At 44.9% G+C, this 18722-nt stretch overlaps 1 protein-coding gene across 2 annotated transcripts; it reads right to left on the bottom strand.

The window, feature by feature from the left end:
- Positions 1-284: 284 nt before the first annotated feature.
- Positions 285-18015, bottom strand: LOC121291070 (tissue alpha-L-fucosidase-like). Of its 2 annotated transcripts, XM_041212100.1 has the most exons (8): positions 17636-18015; positions 12206-12340; positions 11325-11462; positions 10541-10646; positions 8875-9075; positions 8130-8317; positions 1847-1946; positions 285-540 (listed from the first exon to the last, which is right to left on the bottom strand). In XM_041212100.1, the coding sequence occupies exons 1-8, from the start codon at positions 17989-17991 to the stop codon at positions 400-402; spliced, it is 1365 nt and encodes a 454-aa protein (XP_041068034.1). In that variant the 5' UTR covers positions 17992-18015; the 3' UTR covers positions 285-399. The 2 variants fall into 2 exon arrangements, with proteins under 2 accessions (XP_041068034.1, XP_041068035.1); XM_041212101.1 differs by lacking the exon at positions 11325-11462.
- Between the last annotated feature and the right edge of the window lie 707 nt (positions 18016-18722).

Genomic DNA, 18722 nt, shown 5'->3' with positions numbered 1-18722 from the left:
ATGGCAGCACGCCCCCAACCAGAAGTGCACCTCCAAGTGCCGGCTCCTAAACATCTCCCCGACGGGTAAAATTCTGCCCTATGAGTCAAATTCCACCACTAAGCCTCACAAATGTTTAGTTGGGTGACATAAGCTGTGATCTGCACAATAACCCTATTACCATAGTTTTTATCCATCCTCTTGGCACTGCCAAATCTTAAGGCTGGCATTTCTAAAGGAAACAGTAAATCAAATTTATGAGCAAGTTATCAAAAAAGTAAAAGAAAAATCACAATGATCTATAATCAGAATAGAAAAAAATGAATCATATTGATTTACGTTAAAAATTTAAAAGCAATTGCTTTGTCAAATAAGTGCCAAGTCACTTAAAATCCTTTTTAAGCCAAGAGCTGCTTCTGATTATGAAACTCCTTCGAGCTTCAATGTCCAACCATTTTCCGATGGGAGAGTAAACAGAGAAATAGAGGACAGGAAGACGAGGATGCCTTGCCCAGGAGAACTCTTCCATTTCAGAGGCTCGGGGATTCCCAGCATTGTCACCTAGAGAGAGAACACAAGGATATGAAGCAAAAGGACAATCAACATATCAAGCTTGTTTCTTCCCCAGACCGCTTAGACCTGCAAACAGGCAGATGGGGCCTCAGTTTAATGTCTCATCTGAGAGTTGGCACTTCTGATGGTGTAATGCTCCTTCATCAGTGGACTGGAGCATCAGTCTTTTTTTTCATGCTCAAGACCTGGAGTAAGACAGGAACCTGTAACCTTATGACTCAGAGGTAAGTGTGCTACCAACTGAGCCACAGCTGACACAAAGGCAGACTTATGCTCGCTTTAGGAAGATTAAAGAAGGAAGGTCTACAGGCTGGTACAGTTTATCAAGGAAGGAGAGAAAAGAACTGGGAATTGGCAATTGGCATACAATCTTCTTGGATGGATGTGGAAGGTAGAAAGGGGAAACAAAGTCAGTGACAGGAATAATGAAAGAGGGCACCACACGATAACATGGAGATGGATGTACAGCCAAGAGAGTTTATAAAGATTAGTAACATGGCCTCAGTTGTAATCATAGCAGATTTTAATCTTCCTGACATATTCTAGGACTTGGGAGCAATCAGTATGTACGAGGTAATTTACTTCACCAATCTTACGGAAAAGGGACAGCAGTACTGAATTTGCTCCTGGCTAATAAGGATATGCCAATAAGCCAAGTTTAAGTGGAAGACCATTTAGATCCCAATGAACATAATATGTTTTTTTTTTAAATACATAGCAACAAGAAATCAAAACCAACATGAATGAAAAGGGAAGTCATGGAAGGCATCAGGAGATAGAAAGGGCATATATAATTCTGAAATATCCTGGGAAGGAATGGGAAGTAACAAGGCAAAAGAACTAGAAAATTCAAGTTAATGAAGGCTGAGAAACTGTTGAAAGATGTAAAGCAGGAAACATTAAATGAATAAAGAAGAAAATATAATAGGCAATAGCAAAGTGTTCTTTAAGTATATCAAGAGTAAGAGAAGGTCAAAAAGTGATATTGGATCAGTCAACAGAGCAGGCAGTTCAGGGTATTTAGTCACTTAGGACAACAAGGGGTCAAAGATGGGATGTGCGGGGGCCGGGGGGTGTTGGGGATGAAGCGGGGTTGGTGGGGATGGTGCACAGAAGGAAAAGACAGTGGAAAAGGAGTACAAGGGAGATTTCAGGCTGGAATATCCTTAGTATCACAATCACGGATAAACCTGTTGTCCAGCTCCTCCTACATTTCAAGAGGAGACAACTGTGAACAGGTCAGATAAAGGCTAAGAAACACAGTCACCAAAGGGAACAAATCCTAAACACTTACGTTGGTGCTCGATGAGCTCTTTGGAGATTCCAGTTTCAGGACATTATCAGTGGGCCACTTTGTGAACACGGCATAAACTGAGGATCCCTTACTAGTGTACCTGGGGGCAAAGACACATCACAAAGGTAAGCACTGAATTCAAAGCAGACGCTTGTGGGAAATGTGACTTAAAAAAGAAACTGCAAAGTTGCAACACATTAATATTTCAGCAATAATCGTGACCTGCTGTCTGGTTGATTATTTGATTACACAGTCCACAAGAAAATATACACAAAGAAATCAAGAAGACTAGTGAACTCTCTGGGCAGAATTTTCCCTTTGGTGTGTGGGGGCGGGCTCCTCACATCTTCGTGTAAAATGATGTGCGGTGTTGTCGGGCAAGCGTTCTGACGTCACCACGCGCCATCATGGTATTTCGCTGGGCTGGCACCCAATGATGTCCAACACGCACCCGCCATTAATTAATGGGCCACTTAAAGCCCTTGACTCACCAATTGATGCCGATTTTTCAGTGCCAGGGCGATCTTCAGGTCAGCGCACAGGCGCAACAGGCAGGCGGGTCAGACACATTTGTATTAATCTCATCCACACGGGTGGAATAAGAGGGCTCACAGGGGTCGCGAGTCTGCACAGTCAAGTATTTATTTTTGAAAATTTTTTAAACTTGCCTGCGTGAGCTGCAGTACTTCAAAACACATACCAGCTGCTTTTTCTGATCTCTTAACCCTCAGGTCAGCACTCTGCAGCATTCTTTTCTGGGCCTGCAGGTTTCAGGAAGCCTTCCCTTGGCCTGGGAATGGGAGCTGAACTGTCCACTGGAGGCAGCTCCTCTGATGAGGAGGGGGGGCCGGAAGGGGAAGGAGGCCAAGAGTGCACATTCAGCTTCCAGGGAAGCCACCTTTGGGAGGACAGGAGCAGGCAAAAGGGGCACAGGGCCAAGAGGTAGTCCAAGGCGGAAGGGGTTACTTCTCCACTATCCTGCTGCCAGGGTATACAGGCGGCGAAGCAGCTACCCCAATATGTCTGAGGTGCAGTGCCGAAGGAGGCTCCGTCTCCCAAGGGAGACAGTCAACTATATCTGTCAGATGATAGGGCCTGAGATCTCTGCTAACTGTTTGGGTAGACACCCCATGCCAGTGGCTCTGAAGGTCACAGCTTCCCTCAACTTCTATGCCTCTGGCCCCTTCCAGGGATTGGCGGGTGACCTTTGTGGTATCTCCCAATCAGCTGTCCACACTTGTGTCAAGCAGGTTACAGATGCTCTGTTCAGGCGTGCATTTACCTTCATCCACTACCATTGTGACCAAGCGACCCCCGTCCAGGGTGCAATAGACTGCACACATGTGGCCATCAAGGCGCCAGCAGGTGAGCCCGGTGCCTTTGTCAACAGGAAGGGCTTCCACTCCATGAACATGCAGATAGTGTGTGACCACAGGATGCTGATTCTACAAGTCTGTGCAAGTTACCCAGGCAGCGCTCATGATGCCTACATCCTCAGACACTCCCAGGTGCCGGGGCTCTTCAGTGCACCAGCCCGGCTTGATGGATGGCTGCTGGGTGACAAGGGCTATCTCCTCAGAAAGTGGCGCATGATGCCTCTCCGCCATCCAAGAACAGAAGCTGAGCAGCGGTACAATAGGAGCCACGGCACCACAAGGGCCATTGGTCTTCTCAAGATGCACTTCCGATGCCTGGACCACTCAGGGGCATACTCCAGTACCACCCAGGTCGTATCTCGGTGATAGTGGTTGCATGCTGCACTCTCCACTATTGTGCGCTGGAAAGGGGGGATGGTGTGGACAATGAAGGCGTTGACACATTGGCTGCAGATGCGCATGATAAGTCCAGCAGCGAGTCCGAGGATGAGCATGCTCAGGGAAATGCTGAGGGGGTAGACGCTGACCCAGGCATACTGCAGGGAGGCAGGGACACCCAGGAGGCTTTAGTCCAATGAACCTTCAGCTAGCACACCACAGATGGACCACCAAGACAAGCCTGGGCTGTAGGCTCGATACTCGACACCTAAGTGCAAAATCTGCCAGGTTAGGAACAGTCACAAAGAGCCTTGGTAATAAAGCTGAATGTCCAACAAAGTACTCATTTCAGTTTTGGAAACCATACACATGCAGAAGAAAAGAGGCAGCCTCAGCCATGGTGACATACCTGAATTTAACATGTCAAGCAAACCAACATATTCCAAAAAAACAGACAATAGTGTTACAAATCAAAACAAATCATAAAAACCTCATCTCGGGCCAACACAAAAGCACCAGTGAAAATCCCATGGTGTGCCTAAGGTGCCTTTTGTTTTCATTTTGAGGTGCTACATCTTGATACTGCCCCATCCCTGGGAGTGGCATCTGAGACAGCCTGCTGACTCTGCTGTCCTGTTGGCCTCGATGACCTTGGCGGTCGTCCTCTGGCCCGTGAAGCCTGCGCTGGCCCCACCTGGGAGGGAGCTGCCAGTTCCACAGCTGGCATCTCCCTAGTCGTCACAGCCTCGCCGGATGCTACAGTCACTGGGAGAGGGGCAGAGGAGCTGCCGTTCTCATCCGGAGCGCCCTGAGAGGTGCCCACAGAGACGCCAGGCAGTTGCTGCGCCGACGTGAGGTCGCTTCAGACCTCCCAGCTCACCGTGGATGGATGGGCACCGAGCTGGGAAACTTGATGCCCAGACCATCTCCCACACTGGCACTGACCAGCTGAGGTCAATGCCGATGTGAGGGCTTGCTGGTCAGAGCGCATCCCCAGGAAGCTCTGATTGGTTTCCTGGAGTCAGCTCTCCACGAGAGTTGCCACTGTCTCCATGGAAGATGCTTGGCGCTCGGACATGTGGCTCGTTGTTTCGGCGATCGTCCACGTAGACTCCTCCACCATGGAGACCAGGCCAAGTATAGCCTCATGTATCTCCCCCAGCCACACACCCGGCCGCATTTCCTGCACCTGCTGTGTCGCGGACGACGCCAGAGGCACATCATCAGGCACCGACTGAGCATGTGTCTGGTTCCCTGCAGTCCTCCAACCGCTGGTGTCATGGGCACTCTGTCTCTGCCAGCTCCTCCAGCGACTGTGAAGTGCCCTCACCGTTGTGCCCCAGGACACTAGCCGATGTTCGAATTCCCATCAAGGTGCTAGTATCTACGCTGGTGTCTGCCTGGCAGAAATGGTGTGATGCTGGTGAGGCTTCAGGCCCCTCAGATGTGAGAGGGGGCCTCTGCTGCTCCTCCTCCTGGCCCTGCTCCGATGATGCTGAAAGGAAGAACAAGGACAGTGGATCAGTTAACATGGAGACAATGTCAAAGTGCATCCCTGTCCCCCGGATCATTATGCACTCATCCTTCCATAAGCAATGGTCAAACCATGTTGCAAAATTAAATCGATTAACATTCAGCAGTGCTATGGCTGTTGGGAGAACAATGCTGACCTCACTGTTGGGCCTTGGCACTCCAGCCTCGCCGACACCAGTGGACCTGGGTCCATGGCACCTCTTCAGATCCAGGGCCTCCTAGCGGCTAAGAAGGCATACTGCACCTGGCCGCCACCACTCTTCGCACGCTCTGCCGTGTTATGAGCATTCTTCTCCTGAAAATGAGAGATGAGCATTGATTTGTGCAAATTGCACATGGACTCGCTTCACGCACGGCCCACCCCAGCCAGAGTGTGACATATCAGGGCTCCAGTGCCTCCTCACCCCGCTGCTGCCGGACACTCACACAAAGATGCTAGGCCCGTTCCCCCCAACCCCCCCCCCCCCCCACCGTCCCCTTGGTCACATGCTGCCTAAATCATATTAGGCACCATTTGGTATATCCTTCCATAGCAAGGAGGCGCAAGTACATGTAGCGCAGAGAGCAGCAGATGGTTCGTTGCCACTTTGAAGCTCCCCTCCCAGCTGGTCATCACCCTGACTTGGACATGTCCTGCAGTTCAATCACAGCACCTAGGTGCAGCTCCTCCAGGTTGCCCCCAAACCAGTCAAGTGGGACTCAGTGTAACACATACTGCGGGGGCAAAACACATCTCTTCATCAACCTGTCAGGCTGACCTCAGCATGGGCAATATCTGCTGGCCCACCCAGCAAAGGACACATGCCGTCAATGATTCAATGCAGTCAGACTTGGTGGTGGGGAGGGAGGGGGACAGCGGTGGGGTAAGCCGACCTGCTGGGTTAAATGCCCAATGCCAACATGGTACTCACCCTCCTGAGCGCATCATTGAAGCACTTCCAACACGGATCCAGGTGCACTGCACCACATCGCGGGAGCTCACCACCTCCTCCCAGGCACATTTCATCATGTGGCCTCCTCCTCCCATCCTAGGGACCCAGTATCTCCTGCCGTGCTGCCACCTCCTCAAGGGCAGCAAGCAGTCATCCGAAAAACGAGGGGCACACTGGCCCCCCACCCTACCCTCCGGACTGGCCTGCTTATCAGAAGCCCTCTGGTGAGCCCTTCTACTTGCCATTGTGAGCAGCCTTGTAAAAGCTGCCAGCGCTTCATATAAACAGGCCACTGGGTTGCCATTGGACCTGGTGGACAGTGCACTCCTGCCGCTGCCACCGCCCACTCCCGCTATCCTCGGGAATCGCGCATTAAGCTGGCCGGGCCTTAACTGGCCCACCTGCGTAAAATTGCGACAACGACCCGAGCGCGGGCAGCAATCGGGTCCGCGCCCGTGCCCGCTCCCCCTCCCCCCACCAACCAGAAAATTCAACCCTCTTATTTCATAACGTTGTCTTTGTTTTCTCCACTTCAATAAGTTCATTGTTTAGCTTCAACTGGATTCAGGCTTTACATACACATCATATGTCAACACTGAACATTTCTATCTCCAAGCACCAGGCATTACCGAACTCAAAAGTTCTGTTTTTCAGATATTTTCAGATATTAAGTCTCACAGGGAACATGAGTGTTGAAATTGTGCAAAGGTACATCTGAAATTCGATACCACAGTTCCAAGCGGGTCCTAGGAAACCCACAGATGTGGCATCACTTCCACAAAACTGATGTTCATCAATCACACACAGGTGCAGTAACTACAGAATTTGACACTGTCCTCGGGACATTATCAACACTCAGATCATAGGCCATAGATCTTCAGCTTTAGTTTTGTAGACCCATGGCGGGAATGAGTATTGAAAAATTTCCTTCAAAAGTAATGATCATTGGGAAAGAAGCAGCATTACAGAATCTGCTGCTACACAGCCAGCACTTGTATGAAAAGCTGCGCGTGAGCTCTCTTGATGGCTGTTGGTAACTACACTGCCTGATGTGAAAGACTACAAGACCAGCAAAGACCTAAGAATGATATTCAAATGCTATACTAACCCCAGTATTACAACTGAATTTTGAGGGAATATACTCAATCACAACAGATCAGCTGCTGTAGAAACACAAATGTCAATCCACAAAGATTACTTTGTGAAAGTGTTTTATTTTCAACATTCACTGTTTTATACTTTTATTAACCACGATTCTTGTTCTTTGTTCAAACCCCTCCATCGCCACATCTCAACCTGCCTCAACATATGGGACTCCATCCACAAACATTCACTCCCTCCACCACGACGAACAGTAGCAGCTTTGTGTACCATGTACAAGATGCACTGCAGGAATTCACCAGCCTAATTCAACAGCACCTTCCAAACCCACAACCACTACCATCTAGAAGGACAAGGGCAGCAGACACATGGGAACACCACCACCTGGAATTTCCCCTCCAAGCCACTCACCATCCTGACTTGGAAATATATCGCTGTTCCTTCATTGTTACTGGGTCAAAATCCCTCCCTACAGCACATGGACAGTGATGGTTCAAGGCGGCAACTCAGCACCATCTTCTCAAGGACTATTAGGGATAGCCAATAAATGCTGGCCTAGCCAACAATGCCCACATCCCATAAATGAATTAAAAAAAAAAAATCACTGCCAGCTACATCCCTGCACCCTGCATCCCTCCTCCCTTCTGAAATTTCCTTGTTCCCCGTCTCTCCACTCCACAATTGATGACTGCTCCTTCAATCACTAAGCATCTGCCCTCTACAGCTCCTGTTCCCCTGACCTGTCATCTCCTTTCCTCTCCCAGCCACTCTTTTACCCTTTCCTACCTTCTGTTTAATATCTACTCTTTGTCTATAGCCCTCTATGCATGTCAGCACCATCAAAGAAATGTTTCTTGTTTGTTCTTAAGCATAAAGTGCAAGTAAAGGTAACTATGAAGAATGGGACAATGAAGTGAAGGAAAGAGAAACAGCTGTGCTATATTTAACCCTGATAGACTTTACCATATGTTTGTAGAGTTCTCCTTCTGAACTCGCCATGGTTTCGATGCATATATTGCTTCACCATTAACACTTAGCCATTGTCCCACAGCCTCCAGCCTCTCTTGGAAAATGACAGGGATAGTGCCTTCTTTGGTCGGACCAATATTAAGCAGCAAGTTGCCTCCATAAGACACTGTGTCCAGCAAAGTCTGTCAGAGAAAGAAAAGTCAGCAAGATAGAGCTATTGTCCACATTATCCGCGGTTCCTGTTTTAATTCTTGGCCTCATAACAGTAATGGGACATATATTTTTTTGACAGTTCCACAGCACCCAACACGTTCAGAGAATTTACTGTGTTGCCATTGTTGACATCATTTCATTTCCTGCTGAATAAATAGCCCTAATTTCACATGATTAACATTGACAAAAAAATGTGGCAGACATTTTTCCTTTCATTTGCAAACCCTAAACGTATGGTTATTACATGGAGCACCAACAGACTGGTTATCGCAGAGGCATCACTACTGTACCCAATATCCAATGCACTTTCAAGATAGGATGCTTATTGGCAATCAAAAGCACCATTCCCAAATTCAGGAAGATTCAGGCCAATTGTAACATCTCGGCACTGACTGGATAACAACCTGGGAACCTTCCTAATCTGAATGGTTCAGCTGCTCATTTGATAACAGAGCTCCATTGTACCTTAACCTGAATTTATTACCATTTTAGTAATGTTCAACATTGATTAATCAGGAGCACGTACAGTGATAATGGATGGCAAATCCATCACTTCACTCAAATGCATGTTTCTACGATATCCCCATGAAGTTTTGTCAACCGTGGTGCACTTCTCCCATTTGTGGTTTGGCAACGTGCTCGGGGTGTATTTGTCTGCACAGTTGAAGAAGCCGCCATGTTTACAGTAACAGCCAGCTCCCCAGCGGTCATTAGTTACCACAGTATCCTAGCAACAGAGATAAAGAAACAGATATTTATATAGTGCCTTTCAAAACCATAAGACATTACTAAGCACTTTACCTTCAGTGTAGTACTTCTAAAGTGTAATTACTGCTGAAATGTAGGAAACATTGGAACTAATTTGTACACAGCAAGATTCCAAAAACAGAAATAAGACAATGAGTAGATACTCTGTATTTCTTACTTACATGATCTTGGTCGAGAGATTGAGCCCAACAATTTCAGATCATGACCTCCCCATCTTTATTGTCTGGATCGCAGCATTTGGTGATCATCCTGCTACCCCCACTTACGCCTCTTCCAGACACATTTTTTGTTTCTTAACTTCTCCCATTACCAACTCCTTGGCCTTCTACCATCATCCCTTTTGTCATTTAATCTCTCCTGCTTTCTACCCAATCACAGGTCTTCCCTTTTGTTCCGTCCTGCCTCCCCTCACTACCCCCTTTTCCCTACATTGCATTCCCTACATTACCTCTCTCAGTACTCCCAGTTTTGACAAAGGATTATCAGTCTGAAACATTCACTTGGTTTCTCTCGCCACAGAATTTGACAAATATATATGATTTGGAAGTCGGAGGAGGAGGGTGGTGGCAATCATTTCAGTCTGTATGCACACCATGGGATGTGATGAAAAGTAGCTTCCTGGGGAAATAGAGACCATTCAGAGATTACAGAGCACACAAAGGAAGAATGGAGTGGACAAAAAGGAGGCGACTTTATGTCTCTATATGTGAGGGACACTTGGAAAGGAAAAGCAATGGATCCTGCTAGAGGTAGGAAGCTACAAAGTGAACACCTCTAACTTGGAGAAAACTTAAAGCTAACACAAAGGGTGCTGTAATTGACAGGTTAACATAGTTATAAAGGCAATCCAAAGAAATAGGAAGGACACTGAGAGCTAGAATGCTATTTTAATGAGACATTTTCAGCAAATTCATTCAAACTCTGGAAACTCAAGCAGTTCATAACCCAATTCCCTAAGACAGCCACAAGGGATAATGCTCACCTCAGGCTGGTATCTGTCAATGACACAGAATTTCAGCATCGATTTGATAGGCTTATATGCTACTTATACTTATGTGCTACAATGACTCTATAACACATATGCAAGGTGGAGATTATACCATCCCTGAGAGTGGGGAGGGAGACACAGGCCACAAAATGGCCAAGTTTAACTTGAGCTGCAACCAGGAACGCCCAGGATCAGAAGCCAAATATGTAATTTTAAAACAGCTATATTCAATGCAATGAGGGAACAACTAAAGCAATTGGATGGTGGAAGGGAGGGGAGTTGTTCAACAAGGGAAATGGAACATCTTTAGAAGATGAATACACACGGTAAAAAAGAATAAACTCCGTTTAACAAGCCTGAACCAAATAGATTTTTTTAAAAGTTAAATAATTATAATCCTCAGTAATGATCTTGTAAAAATATTGACAATGAGTACCTTGACAGGGCTATCATTATAAAGCCAGGCCAGAAATTCAGTGGAATTCCAGTAGGAATCCGGTGCTTCCCAGTCTCCGTCTGACCAGATTACATCTGGTTTGTACCTGTCAAGGGATAAGAAGCAAAATTCTGATCATTGATTGTGGTGGTAATTTAACCAACTTTAAATGCAGCTTTTTTTTCCTGAAACACAAGATGTTCCTAATAACACTGGAGAAATTGGTGTACTGTTTGGGGTCTATTCTGAATGGTGTTAAAAACTAACAAGAAGGAGTATCAAAAAATTATACCACCTTAGCTATAAGCCTGGAAATTACACTGTGCAATATTATTGTGCAAACACCACATCACGTGCCTGAAATGATTCTGCTGTTATCTTAGCAGGGCTATTTAACCATTTGGAAAGAAAGGAATTTGTTGCTTTCCCATACTAATACCACACTGTATAATTTCCAGGCACGTTGACTGACTTGGGGGCAGCACGGGGACCTTTCAATTGAGATGGTGGAGCAGATAATTCTTGTCCATTTTAGAATGAATTCTGCTGAAAAATTCTCCCACACCTGACATGTCTCTCTCTCTCTCCCTCCCACCCACCAGCAACCCCATTTAAACTGATGATCCCAGCCACCTTTAGGATTTGAAATACTTTCAGGTCTACATGGTAAACGCAGAGAACTGAATTGAGTCTGAAGTTAATGCCATCACCTGTGCATAAACTCTGTGTTTCAGTAATGAGGTGAGCTCACAGACAATACTGCAGAACTGCCATATTCCATTACCTCATGACCAATTCGTACAGCTCTGGTAACGATTTTTCCACAACAAATTTCTGGGTCTTGAAGTGGTTCTTTTTATCATACAAGTAGAAAGGATGAAACCACTCAAAAAGAGAATGATACACTCCATAATGTAAATTCCTGTTGCAACAGAAGAACATGTTTGATATATTGAATTTCAAAATGGGCCAATCCTTTTTTTTTCAAAATTCACACATCATAAAAAAAAACTGTGTAAGATTAATAGTGAAACAACCATAGTGGGTACAAATAACCTCGGGAGCAATCTTATTCTTTTTACAAGACCGGTAAGGCACTAGATGAAGAAAACCTGGAGTTCACAGAGCATTTGAGAATCCACAAGATTGTAACTAGTAGAGGTGCGGAACAACAAAAGATTCAGCAACGAGGAAATGAATGCCTCAAATGCATTGGCTGAGACTGTGTGGAGGGAGGAGGCAACTATTGAGAAGGATAGGTGTACATGAAGTAGTCAGAGAGTGGGCTTTTAAGAGTGCTTGTGGGACTTTCCAAATTTACCCTGACCATTATCCCCAGCAGTGCATTTCAATGGCTCAGACTTGCAAGTAATCCTCATTCATTGAGAATAGGAAACTCAGCTAAACATTAATGGTTTCTCTTAACACACCGCTCCCCACTGTCCCTTAACTATACCAAGATACTAATTCCCAGAGAGCTTCCAGCTTTGTATTAAACATTTGTGAAGGTATTATTGAACAAACCCTGACCTGTATCAGGATGGTACATGTTGGATGCAGTCTGCCATATGGTGTGGGTTTAGCACGGGTTTTCACTGTCAATATGCATCAATGTGATTATAAATACATTGCAATCTCCCCAAATGCATAACATTAAACACAAACCTTTTTCGAACTGCGGCTGCAAGGTCACCCACCAAATCTCGATGTGGACCTGTATCAATTGAGTTCCAGTTCCAGGACACAGGTGATCCCCAGTTTGTGAATCCTTCATGGTGTTTGGCTGTCAGAACCACATACCTGAAATCACAAACCACAAACTGTTGAGAATCGATCCCTAACACTTCTGTATATTATAGATAATTGCAAACTAAGGTCAGTCTATGAGAAGCAAAGGGATCAAACAAAAACTACGTTGCACATATTGATGTTTGATCTTCAATTCAGATTTTGTAGTTTGCTTTTGGCAAGTATTGGAAAGATTTTCTTTCTGCCAATACTCTTCCTCGGGCCACACAAGTGACATTAACAAATATATACTGGAATTCTTCCAAAGGGGACCTGGTGTTATAAATGAGATTAATACATTGAAATCCATGGTGGTGTTAGGAGTATTTTCAATGCACAGCAACAAATCTGCAGGAAGTGTGCAGCAAATGATTGGATTTAATGTGATTTTAGAGGCTATTTTGGTAACTGAATGTACATTTGCAAATAACTGCAATGTGGGGACTATGTTCATCAGTCTATTACTAGGATGTAAAAACAGTCAATTCTTACCTGAAAGACTGCAATGCCAAAGCCTATGCAGAATAAAATCAATCTTGCAGTGACTGTGTCACAAGTATAATGTTTCTGTCAAAACATTACAGACACATTAAATAAACAGAACATTCTAGCTATCACAGTGAGGCATGAAGAGAGGTGATCCTCTACACATCAGTAGGACAGACTTCAGTTTTAACAGACTGGGTGACCGCTTTGCAGAACACCTTTGGTCTGTCTGCAAGCATGATGACCCAGACCTCCCTGTCGCTTGCCATTTTAACACTCCACCCTACTCTCATGCCCACATGTCCATCCTTGGCCTGCTGCATTGTTCCAGTGAAGCTCAATGCAAACTGGAGCAACAACACCTCATCTTCCAACTAGGCACTTTACAGCCTTCCGGACTGAATATTGAGTTCAACAATTTTAGATCATGAACACTCTCCTCCATCCCCACCACCTTTCTGATCCCCCTTTTTTCCAGTAATTTATATAGATTTTTCTTTTCCCACCTATTTCCATTATTTTTAAATGTATTTCCATCCATTGTTTTATCTCTACCTTTTAGCCTATTTCGATCCCTTCCCCCCACCCCACCCCAACTCGGGCTATCTGAACCTTGCTCGTCCTGCTTTCTATCCTTAATGTCACCTATTAGCACATTCCTTAGATAATATCACCATCTTCAACACCTCTTTGTCCTTTTGTCTATGACATCTTTTGGCTATCTCCAGCTATCACTGGCCCTCTATCCAGCTCTACCTGTCCCACCACACCCCCCCCCTTAAACCAGCTTACATTTCACCTTTTATCTATTTTTCCTTAGTTCTGTTGAAGAGTCATACGGACTCGAAACGTTAACTGTATTCTTCTCCGCAAATGCTGTCAGACCTGGTGAGTTTTTCCAGGTATTTTTAATTTTGTTTTGGATTTCCAGCATCCGCAGTTTTTTGCTTTTATTTCAGTTTTAACAATATGTTTTAACAGTGGCCTTTATGACAAGAGGATTTGAGTATAAGAGTCAAGATGTATTACTGTAATTATTTAGAACCTTGGTGAGACCACACCTGGAGTAGTGTATGCAGTTTTGGTCTCCTTACCAAGGGAAAGATGTATTTACCATAGAGGGAGTCCAATAAAGGTTCACCAGACTGATCTCTGGGATGGAGGGATTGTCCTAAGAGGAAAGATTAAATAGACTGGGCCTTTATTGTCTGGAGTTCAGAAGAATGAGAGGTGATCTTATTCAAATATACAAAATTCTTACAGGGCCTGGCAGCGTAGATGCAGGAAGGATGTTTCCCTTGGCCGGGGGTGGGGGTCTAGAACTGGGGGACAGAGTCTCAGAATAAGGGGCAAGTCATTTAGGACTGAGATGTGAAGGGTTCTCAAAATTCCCAGATTTTTCATATCATCAACAAGAATATGACTTTTGGACTTTTACCTGAAACCAGACAATGAGAGGAGACAGAATACGCATTCTTCCCTGTAAAACTAAAGCCCATCAAAATCTTGCTTAAATAATCGCTACTAACAATGGGGGCAGGAAGAGCACAATCAACGCAATTATGCAAACCCATCAATACTTCACACATACAATGGCTTTCAGTTCAAGACTGGTTACGAGGGCAGGAAGACAATGATAAACATCATGCAAGCCCATTAAAAACGAGACAACAATCACCTGGGGAAGCCCACCAAAATCAAACAAAGAACTAACCTTGATTTGGATTGAGAAAAGAAATTTAAAAAAAGTTTTTGGGCAGTGACACAGAAGGGTGAGCAGTTTTGAAAGCTGACACAGGGCAGTGAGCAGTTGGAAGCGGTTGAAGCCGAGTTTACGCAGGGAGCTGAGCCAAGCAGAGAAAGGAGATCTGGAGATTTGCAGGCCCACAGGCAACATCATGGCAAGGGGCATGGGGTGGCAGGTTCAACCGAATACAATAAGGCCGCAACTGCAGCCCTCCATGAAGATCGACCACCCACAACCGCGCCCTCCACTCAACTGAAGAACGTTCGCAGATTCCACAGACCAGGACCACGTGGGGATGGCAAGCCCCAGAGGACACAAACAGCTTACCCGAAACTGCAACCAGCTTACCTGTCTGGATTTTGAACTGTCAGGGAACCCTGGTTGGTGAGCATGATCCCTGACCTCTCCTAGTTCAACTTAGTTAGGTTTTGGGGGTGGGACAAGGGTAAGGGGATTAGTATCGTGATTTTCCCTCATTATGCCGTGTGTTCCCCATTCTTAACTAAGTGTACTTTGTAAGTCTGTCTAATATCAGTGTAATCCTAATGTTATAAGTTCATTTGTGACTTCAATAAACTCAGTTTTTTTCTTGCACCAAAACCAGATGTCTGCTGCACTTTGTCACAACCCCCATATAAGTCCAAGGTCTAGAACCCAGGGAGTGGGAGCGATTTGAACCGCTCAGACGTCAGAGGTGAAGCTGACACACACCACCACCCCCTACAATGAGGAATAATTTCTTCACTAAGAGGGTGATGAACCTTTAAAATTCTATGCCTTAGAAGGTCGTGGATGTTCAGTCATTGAGTATGTTCAGGACTGAGATCGACAGATTTATACATATTACAAACATCAATGGATACAGAGAAAGTGCAGGAAAATAGTGTTGAAGTAGCAGATCAGCCATGATCTTATTCAATGGCAAAGCAGGCTTGAAGGGCTGAATGGCCTACTCCTGCTCCTATTTCTTATGTTCTTATAAAAATAATGAATAAAAGCAATGGATCATAAAGAAACTATGCTTAACCTGAAAATAGTTGAGATGCGGTAATGATATTTATAACATCGGAACCCATTTGGAAATACTTTCCTGTGCCTCACACACCCACCATCATCAATAGGTTTTACTCCAACATCTAATAATTATGAGCCCCAAACAGAGGGGCTCAGTGGAGGTCAAAGACATAATTTTTTGGGGATGAGGGATCAAAAGTGCAAACAGATCTCTGCCAGAACAGCTTCTCTGATCTCAGAAACTGGTGGACCTGCTGTGGTTTCAACATTTTCTGGTTTTAATTCAAATTTCCAGTTTTTAACTTCTGTCACTACTGTGACACAACTCTGACTAATTTACTGAAGAAATAATACAAGGAATTTGCTTCAGTTGTCACACTGCAGAAGGAGGATACAATACCAGAGAAGGGAAGCTGGTACAGAATGAGCGAAGATAATCATCCACAGGGAACTGCACCCAGGTAGCTAGCGCAATAACATTTGCAGATATCTATTGTCGTGACCACGGATACTACCCCGAATGGCTCATGGACATATTGAACTTTTAAGTAAGACATATGTATTCTAAAAAAGGACATACAAGCAAAAGCTGGCTGAGACTTTAAGGTAACCGCTTGCTGGAAAATTTCTATGTGGATTACTTGACCAATTAGTTCAAAGAGAATGGAATGTTGCACCAAAAAGTGTAGCATGGCCTAGTTCAGACAGAGGCATTTCAAAGGTAAAGATACAATGCAAACTGAACTGTAATATCCTGTGGTTGCGGAGATAATGGAAAATCATTAGTATCTCAGCCCAAACCACCTCTTATTGAGTTATATCCCAGACTATGAACATGAACTGAGTTGAAAAGAAAACAGGTCTGGGCGAAAGACATGTTTGTTTTTCCCTACCAGGAATACACAAGGAAAGGGGTTTAAAAAGCCAACTGCAACCCTAGTTCCATGTGATAGTCTGGTGACCTGTTCTGATATGTGTGCTGTGAAGGTCACAGCTGAGAATCACCAACTGGGCATCCCTGTGCTTGCAGGTAAAAAGTCCTTTCTCTCTGATTGCTGGAAGCAAGTTACAGATCATCAAAGCCACGGTCAAAAAGGAAACAACAACTCCTTTCAGCAAAAAGTAAAATACTGTGGATGCTAGTAATCTGAAACAAAAACAGAAAATGCTGGAAAAACTCAAGCAGGTCTAGCAGCATCTGCAGAGAGAAAAACAGAGTTAACACTTGGAGTCCGTATGACCCTTCTTTCAGCTAACCTGCAGAACCAAGAATCTCCAAACCAACTGCTCAACTGCCAACGTCAGTGCTACTGAAATCACCCCAACTTAATGGCTGCTACGTTTCACAATCTACTCCTCACGGACAAGCCAAAGGGCTGATTCATGTATCTTTTTAACTTTTATTTTCGGACTCAAATTCTCATTTCTAACCTGTGTGTATGTGTTGCATTTTTTTTTCACGTTAAGTAACTAATAAACTCACTCTTCCTTTGATTCAAGATAGCCTGGTTATTTTGGCTCCTTTTGAAACATAAACACATTTGGACTGGGAAAAGGTATCCACGAGGGAAAGGGCCCTTTTGAAATTAACCTTGTTGCGACCAACCGAGGTGGTTGAATAGAGAAAGGCTGTCAGTTCATCCCTCCGCACGCAGAAGCATAACACTTTGGCATACCTCGTCAGGGATCATAACAAACTGGGGGGACCTCCCTGAGGGCCAGCCCTAGCAGTATCAAGTGATTATGTGTCCCATGGCAAAATGTCATGTGGTGCGAGTCTCACATGATCAAACCTCAAAGAGATGCCGGCTGCCAAAGTTCAGCAGACCTGCTGAAATAGGCATTAAATATGGCTTTGCTAGTATTGACCATACCTAGGACAATGAAAAGAAATTGCTGCCGCAGTGTCGAGCGCCATGATTATTTGAGTGGCAAACACTCTTTTTGGTTTTAAATTGTGACTAGTTTTGTTGTCTGTCATCTCCATAAGCAGCACGCAGTAAATATTAACTTCCGCCAATTCATAACATTTTCTGGGTTTTAGAAGTTTAATCTTGTACCTGGCTCCGGATCTCCGAATCACCTCTGCCCACTGATCCGGATCGAAGAATTCCGCGGTAAACTCTGTGGCGAACTGGGGGTACGTGAACCCCGCTGGGTAGTTCTTTTTCATAAAGTCTACATATTCCAGTTGCTGCAAAGCTTTCCAGTTCCACCAGAACCACTCGCTCCCGAAACTGGGCACAGAAAAGACACCCCAGTGAATGAAAATTCCAAATTTACTCTCGTCGTACCAGGAGGGCAAGGGTCTGCTGTCCAGACTCTTCCAGTCCGGCTGGTAGCGGCGATCGGGAGCAACCCCTGGCCATAAAATGCCAGAAATACAAATACAATTGACAAAACTCTTCCAGCCCATGATCAGCAACCAGCCCGACTGTAATAGCTTGGGCGGAAATTGTCTCTTGCGTTATTTCCTTCTTAAAGGCTACTCTTGCGGTGGCGCAACAAATGTTCCGATTTTATAAGTGGAATCCCCTTGTTTATTTCCAAACTCCCAGTGTATCTATAAAGCACCCATCTCCAGATTCGCAATTATTTTGACAGCGATTCTTATCGCTGTTGAATATTCGAAACAAATTATGATCGTCAGACACAAATTAGCCTTAAAGTGGAAATGCCTCCCTGGGTGTGGGGGAAATCTTTGAGGTATCATTTTCATACCAAATGATGACGCTTTATTAGTAACAGCGCCCTGTGTTCAGCGTGATGTAAATAATTGCGTTGTGTCTTTCATATACCCCACAAAATAGGTTTTCTCAGACACTTCCCTGGCCCCCTTGAGGACGACCAGATCCCTCTGTTGCTATCTATCATTCATGCATATTAGTCCCATCACGTGGAGCTTTTCAAGTTGTGATTTCCGCTGATGCTACAAAAATATGTTCAAAGAAACAGAAGTTCAGTGCAGGTCTTTAGGAGTGAAGGAACCTGCTATGTCAGGAATGAATGATGGTTATTATGCAGACTTTCCTTTATGACGCTGGATTTACAGCAATGTAGATGAATACAGTTCTCCTGTGAACCATGAACGAATTGTTAGGTGGAGCAGGCTCAAGGGACTGAATGACCTACTCCTATTCCTATGTT

Source organism: Carcharodon carcharias, chromosome 19 (assembly GCF_017639515.1).
Source record: "Carcharodon carcharias isolate sCarCar2 chromosome 19, sCarCar2.pri, whole genome shotgun sequence".
In the NCBI taxonomy this organism is placed as follows: Eukaryota; Metazoa; Chordata; class Chondrichthyes; order Lamniformes; family Lamnidae; genus Carcharodon; species Carcharodon carcharias.
The sequence above is the reverse complement of the archived record's forward strand: the minus strand, read 5'-3'. Positions and strand labels throughout refer to the sequence as shown.

Coding starts and splice junctions, on each gene's coding strand:
- LOC121291070 (XM_041212100.1), bottom strand. CDS start 17,991: ATGGGCTGGAAGAGTTTTGTCAATTGTATTTGTATTTCTGGCATTTTA. Junction 11,463..12,205: donor GCAGCCGCAGTTCGAAAAAG/GTTTGTGTTTAA, acceptor CTGTTGCAACAG/GAATTTACATTATGGAGTGT. Junction 1,947..8,129: donor GAGAACTCTACAAACATATG/GTAAAGTCTATC, acceptor CTTTGCCCCCAG/GTACACTAGTAAGGGATCCT.